General features: G+C 63.3%; 3 protein-coding genes and 2 long non-coding RNA genes across 10 annotated transcripts in view; 2 read left to right on the forward strand and 3 right to left on the reverse strand.

Annotated features, from left to right (window-relative positions):
• KCNJ10 (potassium inwardly rectifying channel subfamily J member 10) overlaps positions 1–1,415 on the reverse strand; it is a 28,937-nt gene extending 27,522 nt beyond the window's left edge. For both annotated transcript variants that reach the window (XM_072814866.1, XM_072814864.1), the window contains exon 1: positions 1,203–1,415. The gene's annotated coding sequence lies outside the window, so the exon portion shown is untranslated. The remainder of the gene's footprint in view (positions 1–1,202) is intronic.
• Positions 722–5,526, forward strand: LOC140626965 (uncharacterized). The gene is made up of 2 exons (XR_012025921.1): positions 722–794; positions 2,820–5,526. It is a non-coding gene; the product is annotated as an uncharacterized lncRNA (long non-coding RNA).
• Positions 2,345–8,844, reverse strand: LOC140626964 (uncharacterized). 2 transcript variants are annotated; one of them, XR_012025920.1, is made up of 5 exons: positions 8,594–8,844; positions 7,912–8,036; positions 7,495–7,604; positions 5,347–5,429; positions 2,345–2,617 (listed from the first exon to the last, which is right to left on the reverse strand). It is a non-coding gene; the product is annotated as an uncharacterized lncRNA (long non-coding RNA). The 2 variants fall into 2 exon arrangements; XR_012025919.1 differs by having other exon boundaries at positions 7,912–8,844.
• A 186-nt stretch (positions 8,845–9,030) lies between these two features.
• On the forward strand, positions 9,031–16,206 carry KCNJ9 (potassium inwardly rectifying channel subfamily J member 9). 3 transcript variants are annotated; one of them, XM_072814867.1, is made up of 4 exons: positions 9,032–9,271; positions 10,255–10,415; positions 11,857–12,722; positions 14,824–16,206. In XM_072814867.1, the coding sequence occupies exons 3-4, from the start codon at positions 11,876–11,878 to the stop codon at positions 15,153–15,155; spliced, it is 1,179 nt and encodes a 392-aa protein (XP_072670968.1). In that variant the 5' UTR covers positions 9,032–9,271; positions 10,255–10,415; positions 11,857–11,875; the 3' UTR covers positions 15,156–16,206. The 3 variants fall into 3 exon arrangements, with proteins under 3 accessions (XP_072670970.1, XP_072670968.1, XP_072670969.1); XM_072814868.1 differs by lacking the exon at positions 9,032–9,271 and adding an exon at positions 9,296–9,802; XM_072814869.1 differs by lacking the exon at positions 10,255–10,415 and having other exon boundaries at positions 9,031–9,271.
• Positions 16,207–18,468: 2,262 nt separating this feature from the next.
• IGSF8 (immunoglobulin superfamily member 8) lies at positions 18,469–25,434 on the reverse strand. Of its 2 annotated transcripts, none has more exons than XM_072814375.1 (7): positions 25,198–25,434; positions 21,662–22,039; positions 20,519–20,983; positions 19,767–20,174; positions 19,186–19,599; positions 18,832–18,962; positions 18,469–18,698 (listed from the first exon to the last, which is right to left on the reverse strand). In XM_072814375.1, exons 1-6 carry the CDS (start codon positions 25,244–25,246, stop codon positions 18,847–18,849), a joined length of 1,830 nt encoding a protein of 609 aa, XP_072670476.1. In that variant the 5' UTR covers positions 25,247–25,434; the 3' UTR covers positions 18,469–18,698; positions 18,832–18,846. The 2 variants fall into 2 exon arrangements, with proteins under 2 accessions (XP_072670476.1, XP_072670475.1); XM_072814374.1 differs by lacking the exon at positions 25,198–25,434 and adding an exon at positions 22,247–23,810.
• Positions 25,435–25,488: the final 54 nt, after the last annotated feature.

The following is a 25,488-nucleotide window of genomic DNA, read 5'->3' on the forward strand; positions in this document are numbered from 1 at the left end:
CCCAATGGAACTCAGTGGCCACCGCTGGCCCCTCCTCCGGCTGATCCCTTGACAGCCTCCAGGCCTGCTGATGGCCCTCCTCGCACTTGGGCTCCAAGTCTCCCATCTCCTTCTCCCTCCCACCCCGAACTCCTTGAAGCAGTCCCGGTGGGGAAAAAACCTCAAACACCACAGCTAAGGCAGACTGGCCAAAAAATCTTTAGCCAGGATTTGTATTGATAAGCAACGGAATCAGGCTTTGAGCCCTGGCCTGAGCCTTTGGCCCCTCAGGTCCAGATTTGGGCCCTGGTTCTCCGCCACCCCCACTTCCCATCTGCCTCACTCTGCAGTGCTTCACAAGTGCCCAGAGACCCTGCTCCCACCCTGCCCGGTTGTGTCCTGCTCCATCCCAGGGCTCAGTTCTCTGCCCCCAAATCCGGAAGCTGCAACCCTCCTCTTGCTCCTAGCCCAGTGCCCGGTGCCTGGTGCTCGTGGCAGTTCCTCGGGTGGGGGGGAAGAAGTGGGATGGGGAAGGGCTTCTCCATCTGGAGGGGGAACGTTTCAGAGCCCAGTCTGGCCTGCAGCGCTCTTCCTAGGGATCTTTACTGTGAGATGGTTGGGGAAGGGGGTGGTGAGAGCTGGGGAAGGAGGGGCGAGACGTGGGGAAGGGGGAGCTGGGGGAGCCGGGAGAGCCGGGCCAGTGGGGGCCAGGGGGGAGGGGGGGGTCCTAGGCACACCAGGCTACAGCGCTTCCTAGCCAAGCTGGATGTGTCTGTCTTCCCATCTGTGAACTTGTGATCAGTGGGTGTCACTAAGTGAGTGCCGCTGTGTGGGGAGGGGGCACCGGGCTGGCAGGGCAGTGGGAGTAACCTAATGATCCTGGGAAGAGGGGCGCGTCTGGAGTGGCTGCGTGGGGGTGCAGGGTCATATGTGTGCGGTGGGGGGGAGGTCACTGTGTTCCTTGAGAGGGCCCCGGTGGGATGCCAGGTCAGCCTAGTAGGGAGGGCATCCGGGCGGCCCCCTGCTTAGCCTAAGGCACTTGAGGTGACCAGCCAGGGTGGAGTTTCCTTCTTGGGGAGCCCTTCCCAGGAGGGTCCATTCGGGGTCCCCGGAGGTGGGAGACTGGTGCTGCCAGACACGGGGGCACCCACGGGCTGGGGGGGCACCCACGGGCTGGGGGCCCCCTGTCTCCGGGGCGCGGTGGACAGGGCCCGGGGGCTTACCTTGGCGGTCCCTGGATGGGCAGCGGGACGCACGGACGGGGCGGGCAGGAGCGAGGCACCGAGCTGGGCGACGGGCGGAGCCGGGACTCTTAAACCCGGAGCTGGGATCAGATAAGGGCTGGGCCGGGGGCCGGGGGCCGGGGTCGGGCCGGCCGGGGGCAGAGCTGGGCCGGGCCGGGCCGCCCCCTCCCTCCGCAGCGCCGGAGCCAAACTTGGTGTGAATGGAGGGGCCCGGAGGGGGCGGCGGCGGGCGCGGGGGGGGGCGCGGCGGGCCAATGGGGACGTGGAGCGCCAGGCCCGGGCGCGGGGATTGGAGGGGCCGGGCGGGCGGGGCGCAGGGGCGAGGGGGGCGAGCCGCGGCCGCCGGGGCTCTGCGCGGAGCGGGACCAGACAGCCTCCGGGAGGAAGCGGGCCGCGAGACGATGGGCCAAGCGATAGGGGCCCCGCCGGCTCGCCGACGGGGAGGGGGGCGAGGAGGAGCTGGAAATGAACCCGGGCGGCCCGGCGCCCTCCCCCCTGCCCCCGGCACCCGGCCGCCAGGTCGCCCCCCCCCTCCCCGCCCTGCGTGCGCCCCGGGTGCCAGGTGCGCAGCGCTCCCCGGTCCCTAAGGGAAGGGCGCAGGTGCGGAGGCGCTGGGGGCGCGCGGAGCGCGAGGTCCTCCCGCTGAGGGGCCCTGGCAGGTGTGGGGCATCCGAGCAGGGCCCTAAAGGGTGCAGAGGGTTCAGGTCCGGGGCGATGGCGGGGTGTGCAGCGTCCGGAGGGCGTCCGAGGCCCAGGGAACTGGCCATCACCAAGTCTGCTTGGGAAACAGCCGCCCCCGGGGGGTGGAGGGAAGTGGGGGGGGGGTTGGGGAGGGGACAGAGCCCAGGTGGTGGGTGGTCCTCAACCTTTCTGTCACCAAACACGGCTTCCAGAATCTGAATGCTTCCAGAATCTGAATGCTTCCAGAATCTGAATGCGTGTTTTGAGAAGTTCTCATCCACAGTCTCCCACCCTTGGCATTTATTGAGGAAATCATTGTTTCCCCATCTTTGTGGATCACAGATATTTAGGGACTGAACTATTGAACTACTACTAACCGGTAACCAGTATTACCATAGTGAGGTGATGGATATGTTGCAAAAAAAAAAAAAAAAAAAAAATTCAAGGAAACTTGAAATTGTCAGTTTAGTTCCACCTCTAAAAGCCACAGGAAGGGTAAATGGACGCTGCAAATAGGCCCCCTGGGGGAGGGGGGAGGGCGGTGGGCTACCCCCGGGCCACCACAGGTGCTGTGTTTGTGTTGGGGAAAGACCTGGAGTAAAGAGAGAGAAATAGGAGAGTTCGGGGTCAGCTCCGAGTTCCCGAAGGCAAAGGAAGGCCACAGGGGCTCTTGAGCAGACAAAGAGTCACAGCAGAATTTCAGGAAGCGAAATCTGGAAGTGAGCAAGAGGGTTGGACTGAGGGGGCAGCCGGACAGCACCCCAGAGTCTTCATCCTGCCTCACCTCATCTTCCCCAAATCAGCACATCCGCGCCGTGAAGCCCCTCAGGCCTGCCCGCCTTGGTGTATGCAACACCACAGGGTTGTGGTCCAGGATTCCTACAGCTGCCTTCTAACTGGTCTTCCTCCCTCCAGTTTCTTCCACTCAAATAATCCTGCAGACCACGAAGTCCCACGTTTAAGAGTAAACAGTGATAGCGTACATCTCTCTGGAACAAGTCTGACCGCGGCGCTTCCCCATGTAACAGCCTTCAGCGACTGCCCACTGCCTAGAAGGAAAATCCAAACCCCTCACCCCGGACGGAAGGTCTGCCGTGACCTGGGCCTGGTGCCACTCCAGCCTCATCCTTGCCCACTGGCCCTGCCTGCCCAAACCTACAGCCGCTCCCTCGCTCGACACCAAAGGTTCAGTCTTGGGTTCTCTTTCGGTGTCTGAGGGGAGTGTCCACCACTGATGTGGCTCCGGCTACCACCTCTGAGCTGCACCCTGAGGCTCTCTTCAGAGCATCACAGTTCTGGCTGCTGGCAGGGGATTTCCATGCCACCCAGACAGGGCCCCCAACTGAACTCATCATCTTCCTCCTCAAGGCTGGGAATCCACATGACTTCTTTATTTCTGTGTTTCTCCTGACCAAACAGGTTTAAAAACTAAGTGATCTCTCCTCTTCACCCTTCCTCTGCCCCATCCCTTGACATGTCAACTAAGCCACCCAGTCCTGCCAGGTCTCCCTTTGCTATATTTCTCTCGGGTGTCCCTTTCTAGTTCATGGCCACTACCGCCATCAGGAAGGGCGCTAACAGCCCAGGACCTGCACCCACCCTTCACCCCTCTCTCCATTCTCAAAGAAGAGGCAACCCGTTCTCACCGTGTCAGTCCCTATGCTCTATCAAACCCCAAACAGGGTGCCCCTTGCTTCCTGAGCACAGTCCAAGCTCCTCAGCTCGGCACTTAGGGTACTCTTCTGGGACGACAGGGAGGAAAGACTCCAAGGGCAGGAGCAGAAGGGATACCTAGTGGTGCGGGAGAAGGGTCTGGAGAAGCGCCTCCCAAATGGTCTTTGCCTTTCCTGTAGAGCAGAAGAGCCATCTGCTAAAAATCAGGGTGGAGGGTGGACTGGGCAATTACAAAGAGCTTGGAAGTTCTAGAACAGCAGAGGTGTAAGACTGTGGGAAAGTGCAGATAGCTGGAATGGAACTGTAGGTTTCTAATTAAAACAGAGTGATTTAGGGGCACCCACATGGCTCCGTCAGTTAAGAGGCTGACTCTTCACTTTGGCTCAAGGTCCTGGGATGGAGCCCCGCGTCAGGCTCTGCCAGCACTGTGGGGTCTGCTTGGAGATTTTCTCCCTCTGCCCCTCTTCCCACTCTCTTTTTCCCAAATAAGTAAATCTTTTTTTTTTTTTTAAAAGAGTGGTTTAAATGGAGTTTTGTTCTTTTTTTTTTTTTTTTAATTTTTATTTATTTATGATAGTCACAGAGAGAGAGAGAGAGAGGCAGAGACACAGGCAGAGGGAGAAGCAGGCTCCATGCACCGGGAGCCTGACGTGGGATTCGATCCCGGGTCTCCAGGATTGCGCCCTGGGCCAAAGGCAGGCGCTAAACCACTGCGCCACCCAGGGATCCCTGGAGTTTTGTTCTTAAGTTATGTTCTATAACATATATGCACATATCCATCGTGTATATTCCTTTGTACAGATTGCCAAATGATCCTTTTTAATTTTTAAATCTTTTTACAAAAGAGAAGTCCTAAGGGTGCCTGACTGGCTCAGTCAGTAGAGTGTGCGACTCTTGATCTTGGGGTCAGGGCGTGAGTTCAAGCCCCACATTGGGCATAGAGCTTACATGTATAAAAAAAATTTTAAAAGAAGTTCTAGAATAGTCACTGGGGGCCCAGGAGGGAACCAGCGATAAAGGGCATGGGACATCAGTATTTGTGAGTGTTTATGATGCCAGGCAGATATATTATGACCTGAGATGGGGAAGCAAGCCTCTGAGAGGGTGAGTGGCTGGCCTGCGTAACGTAGCTAGCTAGAAGGTGTTAGTTTTGGAACTTGAACCCACATGTGTTTGACTCCAAAGCTTGTCTCAGGGTAACGCTAGAGTGAATCTGTGTGGGTTAAATAGAATCTTAATCATCAACACGTGCAATGGGGAGTCTGCTTGGAGATTTTCTCCAATTTTGGTATGAAAAGTTGGCCAGGGTTGTGAAGTCCATGCCCACCACGTAAGACGGTCTCTCGGGCGGGCCCGGGCCGCACCTGTGCAGGGAGGACCCATCCTGGACCACCTCTAAATGGCAGCTAGGGGACCAGCTCTCTTTGAAGGCCTCCCCTCTTCTGTCAGCTTATTAGCAAATCGGGTCTTTCTCATTCTCAACTGCTCCTTTTGGGCTCAGTCTGTCCAACTGTGGCCTCATACCTTTTTTGACCCTGTTCCGGAAAGACGAAGGATGACTCTATCCTGGGCTCACTACGGGATCCCGAGCGACATTTCAGCTGAACCGTCTCCACGAGTAGTGGGCACCTGGTAGCGGGATGACTGAGACCGCAGCAGGAGGGCTCCGAGGGACGCACTGGGCCGCATGGCCCCGGGCACACGGGGACTGTTGCTGAGGTTTATAGGTTCCCTCTGCCTTCCGTACACGCCATATATTCAAACTCACCTTCATTAGACTGGAGTCAGGGGATGCTTCGTCACTACTCGAGGACTCTCCCTAGTGCTTTCACTCGCGGGTCCCTCCAGTGTCTTTCCAGTGGGGTCCAATGGATAAGAATTCCATACCACGGTGGTAGTGGAAAGGCAACAGGGAATAAAGAAACAACCACAGCTTTATTTAAAAAAAGAGAAAGAAGAAAGAAGGAAAGAAAGAAAGAAGAAGAAAGAAAGAAGAAAGAAAGAAAGAAAGAAAGAAAGAAAGAAAGAAAGAAAGAAAGAAAGAAAGAAAGAAAGAAAGAAAAAGAAACAACCACAGGGGCCTGGCTGGCTCAGTGAAGAGTCTGCCTTTGGCTCAGGTCAAGATCCTGGGGTCCTGGGAGAGAGTCCCTGCTCCACAGGGAGCCTGCTTCTCCCTCTCCCTCTGCCTGCCACTCCCCCTGCTTGTTCTCCCTCTCCCTCTCTCTCTGTCAAATAAATAAATAAAAATCTTTAAAATAAAACGAAACAACCAAGGCCCAGGAGCTGGGATGCCCAGGTTTTAGTACTATCTGTTCTCTGGGGACCCATCCCTGACCTGGAAAGTGAGGACTTTTAAATCATGGCCAACCTGCACCCAATCCTATCAAGCAAGATGGATGTGGTTATGAGAAGGCTCTGATCCTCCAGCTGTGCTGGAAAGAGCTAGAAGGCTAGAGAGTGTCCCAGCCTCAGGTGCCCAGGGGAGGTCCCACCTGTCCTGGCGCTGGGCTCTGCTTCGCCCCATGTCACTCTAACCTCCAGTGGCATCCACTGCTTTAACCATAGCCTCCCTCTCCCTTTTCTAGGGCCCTCAACCCCCTTGAATTTATGAAAATTGTTAGAGTTCCTGACAGACGGGCCTCTCTGTTCCATTAAACTCATATCCTGAACCATCTCCTGTTTTCCCGTCATGCTCCTCTCCCACCTCCAAGATTGTACCCGCGATGTCTCATGATCTTGCTTAAGAAAGCCTTCCCAGGTTGGCTGGCCCCAGGGCTCCCACATACAGCTGCACAGCTTGTGGACTGCACAGATGCACTCCGTGAGGGGGCAAGCTGAGAACTGAACTGCATTCGGCTTGCCAATCCTCGCAGCCTGGCTCGGAGCTATGTCTCCGAGAGGGATTCCCCCTTTTTATTTTTGCCCCAAAGTACCACTTGCTCTCCGAGCTACATGCCATCAGGAATGCCCCTGTCCAGAGCCGCCTCCCTTTCCTACTCCGTAACAAGGTCCTTTGCAGACCACCACCGACGTGACTCCGGCCATGCCCCTCCTGCCCTCAACGTTCTCAAGTTCCAAACCCAATCTCCCACCACGATGACCACTGTACCGACATGTTTTACTAGTCCCGTGCGCAGTTGCTCTCTCTGTCCCAATACCTGAAAGCTGGGACCTTGCCTGTTTTCTGTACCCGGGAACCTAAGAAAACATTTCCCCCCTCCCCATGTTCAAGCTCAAGGATAAACAAGGAATTGAAGTTGGAGACCTGAGGTGGGTGGGGTGGGGAGGGATAAATCAGAGGCGGGGTGGTGGGCACCCCGACTGAGGCAGGGGGCTGGCTGGCACCCTCTGGGTGGCCCTTCAGCCCTGTGACCCCCCCCTCAACAAATGGGGCCAGTTCTATGCAAATGCACTCTCGCCTAGGGGTCCGGTTTCGTCTCTCTGAGCTGCTGGCACAGCAGAACCAACGTGAGCAGCCTCTTGGCAGGACAGAGGAGGGCAGGCTAGCAGTCTCAAGGCTCAGGTGACAGGCCCAGGCCCAGGAGACGGGGATGTTGACTGGGGCTGTAACAGCCCTCCTGATGCCAATCTCAGGCTGAAAACTCGGTATTTCCACTTGCAACAAGAAACAGGGGCAGGAGGGCTGGGAAGAGGAGGGCAACGTACCCGGAGTGCCCCCTGCAGGGCTCACTGGGTGGCACCAGAGCAGAGGAAGGCAGCCGGGGTGGGTGAGGAAGATCCAGCTAGCACTTGCTGAGTCCTTCCCATATGCCAGGCAGGCATTGCCTCCTGTAAGCCTCATGACAACCCCCAAGAGATGGATAACATATTCTCATTTCCTGGATGAAGAAACTTGGCAGTGGACAGAGTGGAGACTTGAACCCAGATCACTGCCTCCCGAGATTATATTACTCACTACGACCTTTCCCGCCTCTCTGGCTCAGGCAGCAACTTCTCACCCTCCAGGGTCCATTTCTACATCTTCCGCTCCTCCGGCCCGTGTCTCCTTATTCCAACTTGAAGGATCTGGAGAAAAACAGATCAACGTCGCGGGTATGATAGTGCTAATGATAACACCTGGCATTTGTACACCACTCTCGGCTTTTAATTATTTCCCTGGGGAAAAGGAACAATTTGTATCGAGCTATTTGTATTTCTCCAAATCTTGTTCTGATTTTTATCCTTGTTCCTACAGCTATTTCTGTACAGTTATGATCAACTTATAAGAATATTTTTATGTGCTTCTTTTTCATGCAAGAATGTGCCTCTTGCACACGGACACTTACATATGTGAGCATAGTAACCGACTGTGTTTCTCCGCTGCGGCTATTACCTTGCCGAGGCCTGTGGCTTTGTGAAGAGCACGCAGTGAGGCGGGGACACACTTGGGGGAGTCTGGCTTCGATCTCTGCTTCTGTGACCTTTGGCAAATCACCTTTCTCCTTTTCAGTTCCTCATCTATAAACAGAGAGGATCATACCCATCTCACAGGGTCCCCCCCAAGGCTGTTAAATGAGTCCTTCCAGTTCATAGCTGATGCTCGACGAGTTATCAGGGGTAATATTAGCATTATGTGCTATGTGATAGTGTGTCTTTCTCCCCCACTGGCCCACGAGCTCCACGTGGGCAGAGGCAAAGTCATATCTGTCACCACCCCCCACACAGCACATTGCCCAGCACTTGGGCTCCATCCACAGGAGTTTGTTGGATGAATCGTTTTAAGCCCTAACCTCGGCTTTTCTCTCTGTAGGACGTTTGGGTTGTTTCTAGAATCTCCACTATTAACAAAACACACTTTAAAGCCCTTCTATTTATATTGCCTCATTTGATCTGCGCACCCCGTGAAGCAGGCAGAAACGGGGTATTTGCATGTGTCCACTCCCTGTGAAAAATAGAGCAACCGTGGTTCAAGGCAACGAAGCAAATCCTTTGGGTCGCGTTACAAATCAGTGACAAAGATGAGAACCCCCGACCCCACCTCCCTTCCTTGGGTGAATCTCTTTTCTTCTAGGTACCTCCTTCTGGATCAGGGCGCTCTCTTCAAAAATGGGAGACATGATGGTGCCTGCATGAGAGCAGTACCTGCACCCAGAGGCCCCTGCTGGCGGTGGATGAGCTGCCGGCTGCCAGGGGGCCCTCTGCATCCCCAGGAGACCAGAGGCCTTACTCCCTGATACACCAGGGCCCGTATTTTCTCAGAGCAAGAAGCTTCTTAGGGAAGACTGTGCGGGCTCCCCTTCCTTCCTTTCTTCCTTCCTTTCTTTCTCTTTCTTTCTTTCTTTCTTTCTTTCTTTCTTTCTTTCTTTCTTTCTTTCTTTCTTCTTTCTTTTTTTCTTTTTTTCCTGAGGGGGTGAGGAGGCGAGCTCTGAGTTGTCCAGGAGGAGGGATTTGGGTTAAAAATAGCTATGGCGTGTGGCTCAGCCTCTAGTGGTACCCAGGACTGGGGAGGGGAGGGGGATGCTCTAGAGCTGTCGCCAGACTGGTTGCTGTGGAAACAAGAGAGGAGCAGGGGAGCCTGGGAAATGGGGATGACACAGATAGCAAGTCCTGGCCAGAGCTGCCGCTACATTTAGGAGAAACAGCGGTGTCTGTGGCTCCCACCCTGCAAGGGGGCCAGGGGAGGGGTGGTGTCAGGGGCATGGACGCTACCCCCCAGGGGTCTCTGCTGCCGGCTACTCTCCTCTCCATACGCTGTGAGTTGAGTTGCGGGGGACTTGGGTTTGGGCCCCTAAATCCAAGGCAAGTGGGGGCTCGGGAGCAGCTTGCTCCCGAGGGAGACTTCACCAGATCCCCTTCCAAAACAGAAGGCCTCTTGCTGACCAGCACTCCCAAGGGAAAAAGGGCCATCCAGGAAAATGTGGCCCCAGGGCCTTCCAGAGAGGGGTCACGGCATGCGCACAGGAACTAGGAAGGAGTGGGAACGGGGATCTTCGGAGGAAGGTGCAGAAGCCAAGTCTATTTCACACCTTTACTGCCCCCTTGAGAAATATGCAGCCTCCACTCAGGAGGTCAGGAGAGGGGACGCGGTCAGAGGAAGGCTCCCCCAGCCCTCTGGGCCAGGCAGAGTGAGAGAGACCTGGCAGTGACCAGACCGAAGGGTTCCTTGCCGCCCCCGGGGAAAGAGAGATCTGTCGAAGCAGGCAGATTGGAGGTCAGATTGCCTTGGAGCCCGGGAGAACATTGGAAGCCCTCCTGGGGCTGCCACTGGGATACGGGGGACCCAGGTATTTTTCTGCATGACTTGGGGTCTCTGAGCCAGTGTGTGCTTAGTGAGAACTTCTAGAGGACATCCCGGCGGCGGGGAGGGAAAGCGAAGCCCACTGTCGGGCCAGAGGAAGACCCAAATCTTCATTGGACAGTGTCCCCCTGACTCCTCTTGGAAAATAAATGTGGGGGGGGGGATGTCCCTGAGGTGCAAACTATCTTTTTTGGGTTTTCCTCCTGCCCTCTACCCCAGTACATACACACACACACACACACACACACACACACACACACACACGGCCTTCCGAGGTCTGGCAGCAGAGCACCTCGTCCCAGAACTCAAATGCTGGAGCGCTGGGGCTGGAGCTGCACATGCAGGCGGTGTCTCCCCAGGACCTGGTCAGACATCCAGGCCATCTGTGATCCTTGTCACCTTCCCCGTCCCCGGCCCCTTCCCCGCCCCATCACCCAGGTTCCCCTGGAGCGGGAGGCCAGAACCATTCCCAGGAAGAGGAGAAGGTTGAAGAGAAGCAGGTCCTTCTGAACCTTCCCTGGCAGGGGTCCGGACCTCCCGCTCAGGGCACACTGCAGCTCAGATCGCTTCTCAGGGGGAAGCATTTGAAGCAAAATCAGGTGGGCTTCCCTTGGATGAGAGCTTGGGGCGCATGGTGGGGGCTGCGCTCAGGGTAGTGGGGGGGGTGCTGCCGGGGGAAAAACCCGAGGTGCTGGGGAGGTAAATGTGGGTGCTTCGTTCTTCACCTAATCTGCTTGTCGGGGCCCTTGAGGACCCAGAGCCGAGCGGGGTGCGGGGTGCCGGGCAGGGTACACAAGCCCAACTCCTAATGAACTTGGGCTGCGTCTCTCCGGCTGCTCTTCCCCGGCCCACGGCCCTCCTGCCCCCTGTCAGGCTGCCTCCCTCGGGGGCGGAAAGAACCCAGGGCACAGGGGCACACACCCGGCCCATGCGTCCCCGACCCTGTCCCCGGGGACCTCCAGGGGCGCCTGTGGCCTGGGGCGGGAGCGCCTGCCTTTCCGCCCCCCCTGCGCGTCTCCTGTCTCCTCCGCCAGCTCGTGGGGAGCAGGCAGCTGTGCGAGGGAGGGGTGCGGGGAGGATGGGGGAGGGCTGCGGGGCTGGTGTCCCGTCTGGGGAGGGGAGGGGAGGGCCGCCTCCCCAGCACCCGGGCTCTGGAGTGAGAGAGCCCTCTCCCTGCGCTCCGGGTGGGGGACGTCACAGGGGGATGGAGGGGTGGAGGGACGCAGGAGGGGTGTAGGGGTGTGGGGGGCGGCCGCAGGGGCGTGTAGGGGTGTAAGGGGGTGGGGCCTCAGGAGGGTTGTAGGTGGGGCGTGGCCTCAGGAGGGGTGCGGGTGGGGGCGGGGCCTCGGGAGGGGCGGGGCGGGGCCTCAGGAGGGTTGTCGGTGGGCGTGGCCTCAGGAGGGGTGGGGGCGGGGCCTCGGGAGTGGTGGGGTGGGGCTTCAGGAGGTTTGTCGGTGGGCGTGGCCTCAGGAGGGTTTTGGGTGGGGGCGGGGCCTCAGGAGGGTTGTAGGTGGGGCGTGGCCTCAGGAGGGGTGGGGTGGGGGCGAGGCCTCGGGAGGGGTGGGGCGGGGCGGAGCCTCAGGAGGGTTGTGGGTGGGCGTGGCCTCCGGAGGGGTGGGGTGGGGGCGGGGCCTCGGGAGGGGTGGGGCGGGGCGGGGCCTCGGGAGGGGTGGGGTGGGGCGGGGCCTCAGGAATGCTGTGGCTGGGGCGGGGCCTCAATGGGCGTGTGGGTGGGGGCGGGGCCTCGGGAGGGGTGTAGGGGGAGCGGCCGCGGGGTCGTGTAGGGGTGGGGGGCAGGGCCTCGGGAGGGGCGGGCGGGGCGTGGCCTCGGGAGGGGTGGGGGCGTGGCCTCGGGAGGGGTGTAGGGGGAGCGGCCGCGGGGTCGTGTAGGGGTGGGGGGCGTGGCCTCGGGAGGGGCGAGGGGCGGGGCCTAGGGAGGCGGGGGCGGGGCCTCGGGCGGGGTGGGGGGCGGCCGCGGGGCCACGGTCCCGCCGCCCGGGGTCGGCCCCGCGCTGACCGGCCGCGCCCCGGGTCCCGCAGGCCCCCTGCGGCCGCCGCCATGGCCCGCGCCGGCGCCCCGCGCTCCCCGGGCCGCGAGCCCCCGCGCCGCCGCGGCCGCCAGCGCTACGTGGAGAAGGACGGCCGGTGCAACGTGCAGCAGGGCAACGTGCGCGAGCCGGGCCGCTACCTGACCGACCTGTTCACCACGCTGGCCGACCTGCAGTGGCGCCTCAGCCTGCTCTTCTTCGTGCTGGCCTACGCGCTCACCTGGCTCTTCTTCGGCGCCATCTGGTGGCTGGTGGCCTACGGCCGCGGCGACCTGGAGCACCTGGGCGACGCGGCCTGGACGCCCTGCGTCAACAACCTCAACGGCTTCGTGGCCGCCTTCCTGTTCTCCATCGAGACGGAGACCACCATCGGCTACGGGCACCGCGTCATCACCGACCAGTGCCCCGAGGGCATCGCGCTGCTGCTGCTGCAGGCCATCCTGGGCTCCATGGTGAACGCCTTCATGGTGGGCTGCATGTTCGTCAAGATCTCGCAGCCCAACAAGCGCGCCGCCACGCTCGTCTTCTCGTCGCACGCCGTGGTGTCCCTGCGCGACGGCCGCCTGTGCCTCATGTTCCGCGTGGGCGACCTGCGCTCCTCGCACATCGTCGAGGCCTCCATCCGCGCCAAGCTCATCCGCTCGCGCCAGACGCTCGAGGGCGAGTTCATCCCGCTGCACCAGACCGACCTCAGCGTGGGCTTCGAGACGGGCGACGACCGCCTCTTCCTCGTGTCCCCGCTCGTCATCAGCCACGAGATCGACGCCGCCAGCCCCTTCTGGGAGGCGTCGCGCCGCGCCCTGGAGAGGGACGACTTCGAGATCGTGGTCATCCTGGAGGGCATGGTGGAAGCCACGGGTGCGCACGGCGGGGAGCGGCCGGGAGGGGCGGGGGGCAGGTGGCAGCCACGAGGCCGGGCCGGGGTCACCGGGTGGGGACAGCGCCCGAGCTCACGCAGCCAGGGCCCAGGCGCTGTGCACCCCCCAATTGGCCCGCTCCTAGGAAGGTCACCTCCTGCAATCGTGCCCCTTTGCAGGGCGGAGACTGCCGGGGAGCCTGAGGCCTGTCGCCAGGGAGGGGGACATAAGGCCACAGGGCAGGGGTCGTGCAGCTCCGGGCACGGTGCTCCAGGGAGCAGGGGTAGCTTCGGAGAGTTCTCCATGGCTCCCAGGTCCAGGTCCCTGAACGTGGTGCTCTGAGGGTCTCCTACTAGCCTGGATCTTAGGAACAGGTGGCCGGCTGGGCTCACTTCTGCCTCAGTTTCCCCACCCATCAAGGCTCTCTCAACTTCCACTGACAAAGGAAAGAGATGACTGCAGCATTTCTAGCCCTTTCCAGAAGGAGCTGTCAGGACCTCCAAGTCAGGCCTGCGTGGCGAGGGGCTTGGGAGCCAGTGGCAAGAGGCCAACGCAGGGGCACAGACGAGGTGCTCTGAGGCTTGGGATCCGGAAGAAGGAGGAGGATAGGAGCGCTGCAGTGGGTGACACGGGGCTGTGAGGTGTGGCCCGAGCGTGGCCTCTGCTGGCTTCCCAGGCTGGGGCCCTCCAACCCCTTCGCTGGCCCTTCTGGCCAAGCCTCTCCTCCAGCACCCTCTGCCCCAGTGCTCCCCAGTGCTTCTCTACCACCCCACACCTTGCTCCCTCTAGCTCCTGCCTCTCCTACTCACCCAGGCCCTCTCCTTGCTGTCTAGACAGTTGTCACCCTCCTGCCAGGCCCTGAGGCATCTGCTGTCCCTGCAGAGAGGTCCCTGCCCGCCCCCCTGGCACCCCAAGCCCCTGCCTCTGTTCCTCACTGACCTCTCTCCCCAGTGTCCCCTCTGCCCCTTCTGCCCCCCCCCCCCGGATCCCTGCCATTGCAGCCTTCGCCTGAGGAAGAGCAAGACCCACGTCCCCAGGACATCTCGGGCCAGGGCTTGCAATGCCGAGAGCCAGGCTCTGTTAGCTAAGGTTCCGTCTTCCACTCTGCCTTGCTCTGAGCTGGACGTGGGCCGTGGGAGATACCCGGGAGCAGCAGGGCGGTCGCTTGCCCTGGTGGGTGTGCCAACCCGACACGGAGGGCAGGACACGGCCCCAGAGTGCAGAGGACTGGGGAGGACAGCGTGGAGGAGATAAGGATGGGACCCGCCTGACTTGTCTAGAGAGACAAGGCTGGGAAGGACGGCAATATTTTGGGTGAGAGAGTCAGGATTCAAAGTGCTCTTGAAAAGCGAGTGTAATGAGCCAAAGCCCAACAAGATGACATTTAAAAGGAATAAATATAAAATTCTACATTTAGGCTTTAAAAAAATCACTTATGTAAGCACCGCATTGAAGAGCTCTGGTGAAAAAAGAACTGGAGGTTTTAGCTGGCCACAGGCTTAATGTTGCAGCAAAATGTGATACAGCTTCCAAAAATGTTTACGTAACGTGATGTTGGGCCCGATGAGCTGAGGCGCCGCGGCCGGAAGAGAGTGGCGAGCCCTCGCCTCTGCGCCCAGCAGGCCGCGGCCGGTGTTGGCACCCCCAGAGCGCTGGGGCGCCCTGCGCGGCCCTTCCGGTGTGCACCCGAGCAGGTCACGTTTTTGGAAGGCAGGTCACACGAGGAATGGTGGGGGAGCCGGGGATGTTCGTTCGGCTGGAAGAGAAGACACGGCAGAGGTTCTGAAAGGGTGTCAGGTGGCGGTGGCGGGGGCGGGGGGGGGGGGGGGGGGAGCCCGGGGAGGGGGGAGCCCGGGGGTGGGGGGGGAACCCGGGGAGGGGGCAGGCTTTAGCTCTTGTGGGGAGCACCGTCAGAGGCGGCGGCCCCCAGGAGGCGCCGGCCGGGCTGGGAAGGCCCGGTGGGGAGGCCTGTGCAGGGGCCATGCCTGGACGATGCCCGGGCCGCGTCCCCGGGAAGCTCCCCGAGCGGCGCCTCGGAGCAGTCGGGGCGGCGGAGGCGGGCGGGATGGCGGGACCGCGCTGACCCCTGCGCCTCCCCGCAGGGATGACCTGCCAGGCCCGGAGCTCCTACCTGGTGGATGAGGTGCTGTGGGGCCACCGCTTCACGTCGGTGCTCACGCTGGAGGACGGCTTCTACGAGGTGGACTACGCCAGCTTCCACCAGACCTTCGAGGTGCCCACGCCGTCGTGCAGCGCCCGGGAGCTGGCCGAAGCGGCCGCCCGCCTCGACGCCCATCTCTACTGGTCCATCCCCAGCCGCCTGGACGAGAGGGCGGAGGAGGAGGGGCCCGGCGAGGGCGCGGACGCGGGGCCCGGCGGCGACACGGAGCGGAACGGCCGCCTGCCCCCGCCGGAGTCGGAGTCCAAGGTGTGACCGCGTCCTCCCGAGCCTGTGGCAGGGCCGGACACCGTTCGGGAGCTGGATGGCGCGGCGCAGGCGGAGGTGGAGGCAGAGGCAGGCGGGCGGGCTGTGCTGACGCCCCCTCCCAGGCCCCTCACAGGCCCCTCACAGGCCCCTCACAGGCCCCTCACAGGCCGGCCGGACCGGGGGGAGGGCCTCGCCGAGGCGCCCGAGGAACGTGGCGGCCTGTGCGCGTCTGGCCTCCGCGGCCCCGGCCGGCTGCGCGGACAGAGGGACGGAGCATGTGCCCCCGGCCACGCCGAGCCCGGAGCGTCTCTGGGCAAAGTCTAAAGGGGCTGCCTGTCCCCCAGGCGACGCCCCCGCCCGGCCCTCACGGGCTCCTCGCCGGCCTCCCGCGGGGCTGACCCGGGCTGACCACCCCGCAGGAGCCGCGGCCACAAGGCCCAGGGGTGGCGCAGCAGGGGCGCGTGGCCTGCCGCCAGCAGACGGGAGTGGGCGCGGCGCAGGGGAGGACGCGGGCAGAGGCGGAGAGGGACCCTCCAGGACGGAGAAGGGCCGGAGGGACCCAGAAAGGGAGCTCGCCCGCCGAGCTCGGGGGGGGCACTGAGGCGGAGGGCACCGGGGACCCCGGCCCACCCCGGCCGCGCACCTGCCCCTGCGGCGAGCACCGTGGTTCCGAGTGGACCGAGCGTTGAGCAGAGGCCGGAGGCTCCGGGATCAAACCAAGGGAGTGAGGAGGCGCGAGAGCGAGGAAGGCCCGGGCACCGCGGGCACCAGCTGCTGTGTCAGCCACAGGCTTGCCAGCCCCTGCTCCGCCTCACTCCCAGTTTCTGACTCAGTGGGTCTGGGGAGGAGAGCAAAAATTTGCACTTCTAGTAAGTTCTCAGGTCATGGTGATGCTGCTGGAGCGGGGGCCACACTTTGAGAACCACTGCTCTACACACAGCCTTGGGAGCCACATCAGGAGGCTGCGCATTGGAGCTGAGGGGGAGCTGAGGAGGAGCTGAGGGGGAGCTGAGGAGGAGCTGAGGGGGAGCTGAGAGGGAGCTGAGGGGGAGCAGAGGAGGAGCTGAGGGGGAGTTGAGGAAGAGCTGAGGGGGAGTGGAGGGGGAGCTGATGAGAAGCTCATGAGAAGCTGAGGAGGAGCTGAGGGGGAGCTGAGGGGGAGCACAGGAGGAGCTGAGGGGGAGCACAGGAGGAGCTGAGGGGGAGCAGAGGAGGAGCTGAGGGGGAGCTGAGGAGGAGCTGAGGAGGAGCTGAGGGGGAGCACAGGAGGAGCTGAGGGGGAGCACAGGAGGAGCTGAGGGGGAGCAGAGGAGGAGCTGAGGGGGAGCTGAGGAGGAGCTGAGGGGGAGCGGAGGGGGAGCAGAGGGGGAGCTGAGGGGGAGCACAGGAGGAGCTGAGGGGGAGCAGAGGAGGAGCTGAGGGGGAGCTGAGGAAGAGCTGAGGGGGAGCGGAGGGGGAGCAGAGGAGGAGCTGAGGGGGAGCTGAGGGGGAGCTCATGAGAAGCTCATGAGAAGCTGAGGGGGAGCTGAGGGGGAGCTGAGGGGGAGCTGAGGGGGAGCTGAGGGGGAGCTGATGAGAAGCTCATGAGAAGCTGAGGAGGAGCTGATGAGAAGCTCATGAGAAGCTGAGGGGGAGCAAAGGAGGGGCTGAGGGGGAGCTGAGGAGGAGCTGAGGGGGAGCGGAGGGGAAGCTCATGAGAAGTTGAGGGGGAGCTGAGGAGGAGCCCAGCAGTAGTTGAGGGGGAGCTGAGGAGGAGCTGAGGGGGAGCTGAGGGGGAGTAGAGGAGGGAAGCTAAGGGTAGCTAAGGAATAAGCTGAGATGCTCAAGGGAAGTTCAGAGGAAGCTGAGGAGGAGCTGAGCAGGGGCTAAGGGATAGCCGGTGGGGTGGGGGGAGCTGAGGAGGAGCCGAGGTCCTTGGGGGAGGAGCCGGAACTCTAAAGGGCGGGCTATCCTGAGGGGAAAGGAGCCCCTGACACCCAGGCTGACGAGTCTGACTCTGGGCCTGGGAACTCACTCAGCGGAAATAGCGCAGTGAGGAGCTGGAGCTGGCGCCTGGGCAAGCCCAATAGGCAGGATAGGGAAGGCAAGACCCCGGAATCCTGGGGGGCGGGGGGGGGGGGGGGGGCGCTCCTGCGCAGGGCTTGGGTTGGCAGAGCTCAGAGGCAGGACTGAATACGGGGACGAGGACGGCGCCAGGGAGAAGCCAAGAGCCCAACCTCGGGATGTGCCTGTGGCCTGCTGCCTGCCCTGCTGGGCCACCAGGCCGTGGACACACTGTCGCCGCCCCACCCCCTGCGTGGTGCCCCCGGAGTCACGGGCGGGGCAGCGCTGCGGAAGGTGAGGGCAGAGCAGTGACAGGATGGGACGCAGAGGCGGAGGGGACCTGAGGCCGGCCTCCTGGGAGAGGAGCTCTCGGCCTGTGCTCCCACACTCTGCCCCGCGCCGCAGCGGCCTCCACCCTGGGTCCTGGCCACACCCTGTTCCTGTCCTTTAATAAAAGACTGAGCCCCTCGGGGCAAAGCACTGCGTGGCTCCTGGCTCGGCGGGGCTGGGAAGCCGAGGTCCGCGGGTGCCTGGGCCTCCGCAGGCGGGCGAGGGGTGGGGGAGCCGCCGGCACGGGCCCACTCGGGGAATCGTCTGCCTCACGTCACGGGGCCACCTGGGTCACCATCAAAGATGAGGTCCCCGGCCCCGGCCCCGGCATCGGCTGTTCCCGAAGAACAAACGCTGGGTGGGGGCCACGGTCGTTAGGTTTACCTGCCAACCTGGGGAGCCTGGACAGGAAGGGGGGGCTGTGCCCCCGACGGGCAACTAAGCGTCCCCGGAGGAGAGAGTCTTGAAGCAAAGACAAATTCCAGGGGCCGCGGGGGCCCTGGGTGGGGGAGCCAAGACCTGGGGGCACAGGCCGGCTGCTGGGGGGCAGTGTGCGGGCTCTGTGACAGGCGCCCCCGCCCCGCGGCTGTCCTCCTGCCCCCGGTGTCAGGGACTCAGAATGGGGCCTCCCCGAAGCCCCTGCCCTGGAGCACGGAGAAGGCTGGGGAGGGGCCGGGCTCGGGGAACGCGCCCCCCCCCCCCCGCTCCCCTCCCCTCACGTAGGAGTCCCAGTAGGGGCTGGCAAGGCAGCGACAGCTCAGGCAGCAGATGGGACCCAGGTGTCCCCTCCTGGGGTGGGTGGCACGGCCCACAGGGGCCAGATGGTGTTTGTGGTGGGAAGGGAGGCCCGCGTCGCGGGAGTGGGCTGTTCAGCTCCCCCCATGCCCTGCCGCACCTCTCAGCACCCGCCACCCCCCCCCCCACGGAAGACACTGCCAGCCCTGGATTTTATAAAACAAGTTTATTCACATTTTAGAAAAACTAATTCTAGGCCAGGGAATGGCCTCCCTCTGGGCCGGGCCGAGATCAAGAACAGAAGGCCAGAGGGGGGGTCGGGAAGGAAGGAGTGGGGGGCAAGGGGTCAAATAAATTAAAGGAAGGGGAGTGGGGGGGGGCAGCCAGGTGACCGGAGGCTGTCTTGGAGCTGGGCCGGAGGACGCTGGGCACCTGCAAGGCCTGGGGAGAGCGTGGGCGCGCTGAGCACGGAGCCCAGGCTGCTGCACCCCAGGGGGGCTGGGGGGGCTGGAGGGGGAGCTGGGCAGGGGCGGGCCTGGGGACAGAAACCAGGGCTGGGGCTCTTCTCCCTCACCTGAGGAGCCAGGGATCACCGTTTTCTCAGCCTCTTCATGAAGCAGCAGGTGATGGTGCCGAGGACAGTGGCGCCGGTGACTAGGGCGACCCCCGCGCCCACCAGCAGGGGCACGAACAGGGTGTCCAGGGCTGGGCCAGAGAGGACGGCTGGCTTCAGCTGGGGGGCCGCCGGCCTGCACCCCCGGCACAGCCGCGTCCTAGCACCTCTCCCTGGGCTGCGGGCCCTCCTCCCCCCAGCGGGGATGCAGGCGCCAGAGGCAGCTGCAAGCGGGTGGGGTGACGAGGGGGACAGAGGGACGGGGCAGGAGAGGCACAGGGAAGGGCGGGAGGAGGGCGGGCAGGGTGGCCTCACCGTGAGTGTAGGGGTACACCGTGACGGGCCCCGAGCGGGCACTGCCCGCCTGGTACCAGCTGCGGTCGGCGTGCTGCACCCAGGCGCTGGGGGCACAGTGATACACGCCTCCGTCCTCGGGCCCCAGGCCGTGCAGCCGCAGCCGATGGCTTCGGGGCCCCACCAGCTCCACGCTCACGGGGCCTCCTCCGGGCCGGACCCCCAGCTCCGCCACCCCGTCCTGGGCCACGCCGCCCACCAGCTGCGCGGGCCCGGGGCTCAGCTCGCCGTCCCCCGGCCGCTCCACCCACCAGCTGGCCGCCAGCCGCAGCCCCGGGGGGCCGCCGCGCACCGAGATGTTGCAGAGCAGAGAGGCCGTCTCCCCGCGGTACACGGTGCCTCCCGCCAGCCACGCCACGGCCTCCAGCACCACCCCTGCAGGACGAGGGCACGGGTCAGCACCCCCGGGAGCTCGAGGGGCTCCCGCCGTCCTGAGGAGGCGGCGCAGGAGGTGAAGGCGGGGTAGCGGCCAATGCGGCAGAGAGCGGCCCCCAAACACACGGAAACGCCTCCAGGAGGCGAGGCCCCAGCTCCCCCCTCACCTTCCTCCCGCACGTGCACAGGCAGCGGCCGGGAGCGGGCGCTGGCAGCTTCTCGAAGCCGAGCCCCGGAGCCCCGGACGTAGGCCTTGGCGAGGCAGCGGTAGGTCCCCGCGTCACCTGGCCTGGCGGCCTCCAGCCGGAGGCGGTAGGTTCTGGACGCCACCTTCTCCATGGCGATGTGCCGGCCCTCGTAGCCGGGGCCCAGGCTGCCCACGCCCTCCGTGTCCAGCTGGGCGACCAGGCGGCCGGGCCCCGGGGCCCCCGCGGGGGCCATCTCCCAGCCCACGGAGTACGCCGCGTGACGGCCGGCGGGCGGCAGGGCCCCCGACACGTTGCACAGCAGTTCCAAGGGTTCCCCTGGGCCGATCCGTCGTTCCCCCGGCCCCACGGCCACCGCCAGCTGGCTGGCTGGAACACGGGAGGGGCACAGGGTGTCACGGAGGTAGGAGGGACGCAGCCCCTGACCCCCGCCCCCCGCTGTACTTCCCTCCTCCACAACAGCACCCAGGCGGCCGGTCTGCCCCCATGGGGCACGGCCCTCCCCACCACCCAGGGCCTGACCCTCACCCCTCAGCCGAGGTCCTCCAAGCTCCACCCAACTTCTGAGCAGAGAAAAGCCATCACGGGAGGAAGTGGCACTAACGGGGCCGCTCCCTCGGGAAGATGGGCTCCCCGGAGTCAGGCAGGGACCCCCGGCGCCCCCCGCCCCGGCCGCGGCTCCCAGCTCCCACGGTGGGACACGTCGCACTCACACAGAGTCTGCACGTCCACGTGCGCCAGCACTGCTCTCTTCTCCGCGATCTGGGCCCAGCTGCCGTCCGGATCCTGAATCCACTCGGCAGCCGTGCAGTGGTAGGTGCCCGCGTCCTCCGCCTGGGCGCCCCCCACCACCATGCGGTACCGCTCGGCCCCCTCCTTGGCCAGCCGCAGCTCCCCCGCAGCCAGCCGCTCGGCATAGGGAGCCCCAGCCTCCACGGCCAAGTCCGGCCGGAGCCCCACCACCTCCTGCAGAGTTGCACGCCCCACTGGCGCCTCGGGCACGGCCCTCCCGAAGGACACCGCCAGGTGCGTGTGCTGCTGCGTGCTCGTCCGCGCCAGGCAGCCCAGGGCCAGCTCCTGCCCCTCGTGCACGGTCAGGCGGGGGGGTGAGGCTGGGGCCTGGCGGCCTCGGGGCCCCGGGGGGCTGGCCGCTGACACCTGCAGCGCATCTGGAAGAACTGGAAACAACAGCTGGAGTGAGGGAGGGCCCGGGGCTGGTGGCCCCCGTCCCCGCGTGCAACCTGCGACCCACGCAGTTGGCTCCTACAGCGCGGGGTTCACCGTGTGCTGTTTCTTCTGTGACCCGGTGGTGCCAAGCACAGCGCTGGGCACACGCAGGCGCTCGATAAATACTTGCTGACGATCAGAGCCCAGCCCAACGCCTACTCACCCACGTGTTTGGAACTAACCCCTGTCAGAACTACTCAGAACTACAGAAGAGTGGCTCTGTCTCCCTCCTCAAAAGACAAAGAAACGTAAGAGAGCAAGAATATCACATGGCCTCACTCCTCCGACCCTACCTCCGCTTGGCCCCCCCGCCCCCAGATCTGCATCCTGGAATCCCCAGGAATGGAGCCTGTTCCCCCGAGGGGGCTCCCCGACCAGGGAATGGCGGGGACCGGCTCCCCCTTTCCCAGGAGGTAGCCCCACAGAAGAGGAAGGGCGCTGGGCGGCAATGAAGAGATGCCGGTTCAGAGCCCCGGGCGGGCCGGCCACCAACCGGTGACTGTGTGCGAGCCCCACACGGACTCCGTGCCTCAGCCTCCTCAGCCACACAACCTGACGGGGCGGGGCGCTAGGTCGGCCCCTCCTGTCCCCTCGGGGCGCACGGGCCCGCTCCCACCCCAGGCCGGTACCTCTCAGCTCCACCTTGCCGCTGTAGCTGCCCAGGTAGCGGGCGTCAGTGGAGGGCGTGTAGCACTCGTAAATGCCAGCGTCCTGTGCCTGGAGGCGGGCAATCTTGAGCAGCACAGCGTCCCCCTGCAGACGCTGTACCTGCACCTCACCAGCGGCCACGCGGGGCCCGAAAACGGCGTAGGAGAAGTGGGTATCCCTGGTGCTGACGATGCCCAGAGCAGCCTCGGGGGCCTCCGGCCTGTAGAGGAACCACTCGAAGTCCTGTTGGGACGGGCCCTCGTAGCCGCTCACGTTGCAGGAGATGGAGATGGCCGTGCCTGCCACGCGGTACAGGGGCCCCTCGGGGACCAGCACCTCCCGGGCAGAGCCCTGGACTCCTGTAGGAAAGGACGGGAGAAGCTGGAGAGGCCTGGGCCCCCACTGCAGCCCCCGCTGCCAGTACCATCCTGGACCCCTGCCCGGTAAAGGAGAGCAAACCTGGGGAAGGGTGGGGGCCCAGCTGGGGCCCTGCCCTGAGCAAAGGGGAAGGATGCCCAGAGCTAAGACACCTGGTAAGACACCTGGGTCTCCAGGGGGTCAGAGACCTGGCTTTGCCTCAGAACCCAGAAACATCCCATTTCTGGCAGGCCAGAGGTGAGCCGCCCGCGGGCAGAGCGAGGTCCAGCTGCTTTCTCTCCTTGGCTTCAGCTGCACCTCCATGTCCCTCCGGCATTTCCCACCCTCATCCGCTCTGGGCCGGGTCCTCGGGTCTTCCAGCTAAGGGTTCTGAGACCACACGTCCGCCTCCTTATGAGGGCTGCTTGGCTCCGCTGTGTCACCTGGACCAGGGGACTCCAGACAATGGAGCCAGTGGCCGAGCAGGACAGGGCACAGACCCAGCCAGTTCTCACCACACAATGCCCTCCCCCCTCCAGCTGTGCCATGAGCTCACTGCTTCTCCCACCCGGCAGCACTGCCGAGGCAGCTGAGGCTTCTGGGGCAAGAACCAGCCTCTGCCCTGGCCTCTGGGGGCAGAAGACTCCCCCCCCTCAAGGGCCTGCCAATCTTCTGGGCTCGCCCAGCTGATGCAGGGCACCTCCAACTCCCTAACAAAAGCCTTCATTTGCATATGGTGTGCATTCGCTTATGTAAGGTCCCCTCTCTGTTGAGAGGTCCCCAGCTGTCTCTTCCCATCTTGCTCTCCTCAGAGAGGCCAAATTTCTGTTCTTTATCCAGCCCCACAGGACACTCCCAAGGCCCTTGGAGAGGCCCTGCTTCTTCCTTCTCTCCTTCCATTCTTCCATAGCCAACCCCTGCCCCCCAAAACCACAGAACTGCAGCCCCCGGTCAGCACCCTGCCTCCATTTCACAGACGAGGGATGGAAGGCTGGAGAAGTACATCTTGACCAAGACACTGCAGAGGTCTTGTCTAGATCTTACTACCCTTCGATGGCTTCCACAGGCCCCTGCAGAGGGAGGAAGCCAGGGAGGAAGATGGGAAACTCCCAGGCCAGGCTTGAGGGGACTGACCTCACCAACCAGAATGTCACTCCCAGGGGCATTCCCAGGGCCTTTCTACAGAAGCCAGAGGAAAACACAAAGTCCGCGGTCAAACTCTGCCTTCTAGCTCCTCCAGAAGTGCTCCCCTTGACTTTCCCACGTGAGTGGGCTCTCAGCCCCTTCTTCCTGTGGCTGAGTCCCTCATGGCCGCCTGGTTAAAGCACATGCTGGGCCTCAGGAGGTTGGGTCCCAGACACAGCCCCATGCTCAGCTGGATTGACACGTCCCTTCCTCTCCCAAGACGGTTCCTCTCCTGGAGGAGAGCTCAGGGCTGCTTCTCTGAGAGTGAGTGAGCCTGTGACTCAGGAGGGCCCTGCCCCAGGGCATTTCATAATCTAGGTGATGGTGGAGACAGCTGACACCTTAGGGCTTCAGGGCAGACTCTGCTTAGAAGGGCCCCCTCCCACCTTCCTGGCCGCACAGCTGCTGCTGCTTGTGGAGATCCCCATGGGAAAGCAGGCCAGCCAGGCCGCCTTAGGGAACCAGCTGCCAGGCAGCCCAGGTGGCTCAGCAGTTTAGCACCGCCGCCTTCAGCCCAGGGCGTGATCCTGGAGACCTGGGATCGAGTCCCACATCAGGCTCCCTCCATGGAGCCTGCTCCTCCCTCTGCCTGTGTCTCTGCCTCTGTCTCTTTCATGAATGAATAAATAAAATCTTAAAAAAAAAAAAAAAGAAAGAAAGAAAGAAACCAGCTGCCAGACAGCTCTCTCCCCAGCCCAGGAGGGGAGGCGGGACAGCAGAGACCTGCTCTGGAGTCAGGTGGGTCTGGGTTCGAATCCAAGCCCCCACACTCACTAGATGGGCTCTCTGGAGCAAATTACCTCATTTTCCTCCTCTTCAGAATGAACGTAAGCATCTGCACGCAATGGGTGCTCAGACCTCTGCAGGTTCTTGCACGTCTGTGTATCACACTTCCCCACCTCCCCTGGGCTCTTCCACTCCATGCCATCCACTAGGGACAACCGGCCAACTGCTAGGCAACCAGGCCCCACAGCAACTTCCTCCTGCCTCTCACCTAGGGCCCAAGGAGGCCTAGTTCCCCAGGGCCCAGGGACCCATGGAGCCAGGGGAGGATCTGCTTGGCAGTGCAGTGGAGCTCTGGTCTAGAGACGGGCTGCTGGTGTTTCGTCAGCCTGTGCCTTGACTGTGGCAACTCTGAATCCGGGGGGCAGGGCCACCCCCACTCTGCGCTCTTATTTCAAGAGCTTCAGTCTCCCAAACATCTGTGCTGGCAGCGTCCCTGTCTCAAAGCCATACTCCTCCCCAGACCACCTCCTAAGGGACCCTCCAGTTGAGGCCAAAAGCGATGGCGCTGTCAGTGCCCTCATGCATCCATGCAGCGGTGGCCAGAACACCTCACCACGGACACCCACCCTCACAGACACAAGGTGCTTGGAGATCCCAGCATTGGTCTCCACGGAGCCTGCTTTCTCCCCAGGAAGGGACTGGGGGACTAAGGGGTGTGACGAGCGGTGGGAGGCCACAGAGCCAGGTGCTGGAGCTGAGAGAGGGAAAGTGAGCAAAGGGAGACCCAGCCCAGGATGGAGATGGGGGTGACGGGGGAGGGAACTGCCCCAAATCTCAGACGGTGAAGTCTGGGGGGAGGGGAGCCACCAGGGGAGACTGAACTTCAAAGATCATGGGCAGAACCGGCCCCTGGGCCTCCAGCCAAGCCCGGGCAATTACGAAGACGGGCGAGCGCTGCCCACGCAGGGCGGGCGCCCAGAGCCGGGCCCGGAGCTCGGTGTGAGGCAGAGGGAGTCGCAGCCTTTGGGCGCAGCGCCCCGGGCCCCCCGAGGCCGCCGGCTGAGCAGTGGGGGCGCTGCGTCCTCCCTGGGCCCCGGCCCGGCCTAGAGCTGCGTCCCGGCTGGGCGGGCGGCCACTGGGCAGCGGGGCGCCGAGCCCGGGGCGGCTCCGGGGCGGGCCAGCGGGGTGCCAGGTGTCAGGCACCTGCCGGGGGTGGGGGAGAGGGGGCGGGGGGACGGGGGCCGCTTACCCAGCAGCAGCAGCAGCAGCGGCGGCGGCAAGGGACCGAGGGCGCCCATCCTGCGCGGCCGGCTTCGGGGAGGCTCCGGGGGTCGGCGCGGGCTCTGGGTGGACGGGGACTAGGGGGGCGCATGCCCGGGTCGGGGGCACGACGCGGAGCAGCGAGGTGTGGGTGCACAGAGCCGAGCGGCGCGGGAGCTTCCGAGTGCCCTCCCTCCCCCTCCTCCCTCCTCCCTCCTTCCCTCCTCCCTCCTCTTCCACCGCTTTCCCTCCTTCCGCCGCGACTCCCGAGACCGTTCGC

This window comes from Canis lupus, chromosome 38 (genome assembly GCF_048164855.1).
Source record: "Canis lupus baileyi chromosome 38, mCanLup2.hap1, whole genome shotgun sequence".
In the NCBI taxonomy this organism is placed as follows: Eukaryota; Metazoa; Chordata; class Mammalia; order Carnivora; family Canidae; genus Canis; species Canis lupus.

Excerpts from the sequence above, each read along its gene's own strand:
- IGSF8 (XM_072814374.1), bottom strand. The coding sequence starts at position 22,361 with ATGGAGGTGCAGCTGAAGCCAAGGAGAGAAAGCAGCTGGACCTCGCTC. Across the intron at positions 22,040-22,246 it reads GGGTTCTGAGGCAAAGCCAG|GAGTCCAGGGCTCTGCCCGG; the intron begins GTCTCTGACCCC and ends CCTTTCCTACAG. Across the intron at positions 18,963-19,185 it reads GGTGTACCCCTACACTCACG|CCCTGGACACCCTGTTCGTG; the intron begins GTGAGGCCACCC and ends TCTCTGGCCCAG.
- KCNJ9 (XM_072814869.1), top strand. The coding sequence starts at position 11,876 with ATGGCCCGCGCCGGCGCCCCGCGCTCCCCGGGCCGCGAGCCCCCGCGC. Across the intron at positions 12,723-14,823 it reads GGGCATGGTGGAAGCCACGG|GGATGACCTGCCAGGCCCGG; the intron begins GTGCGCACGGCG and ends GCCTCCCCGCAG.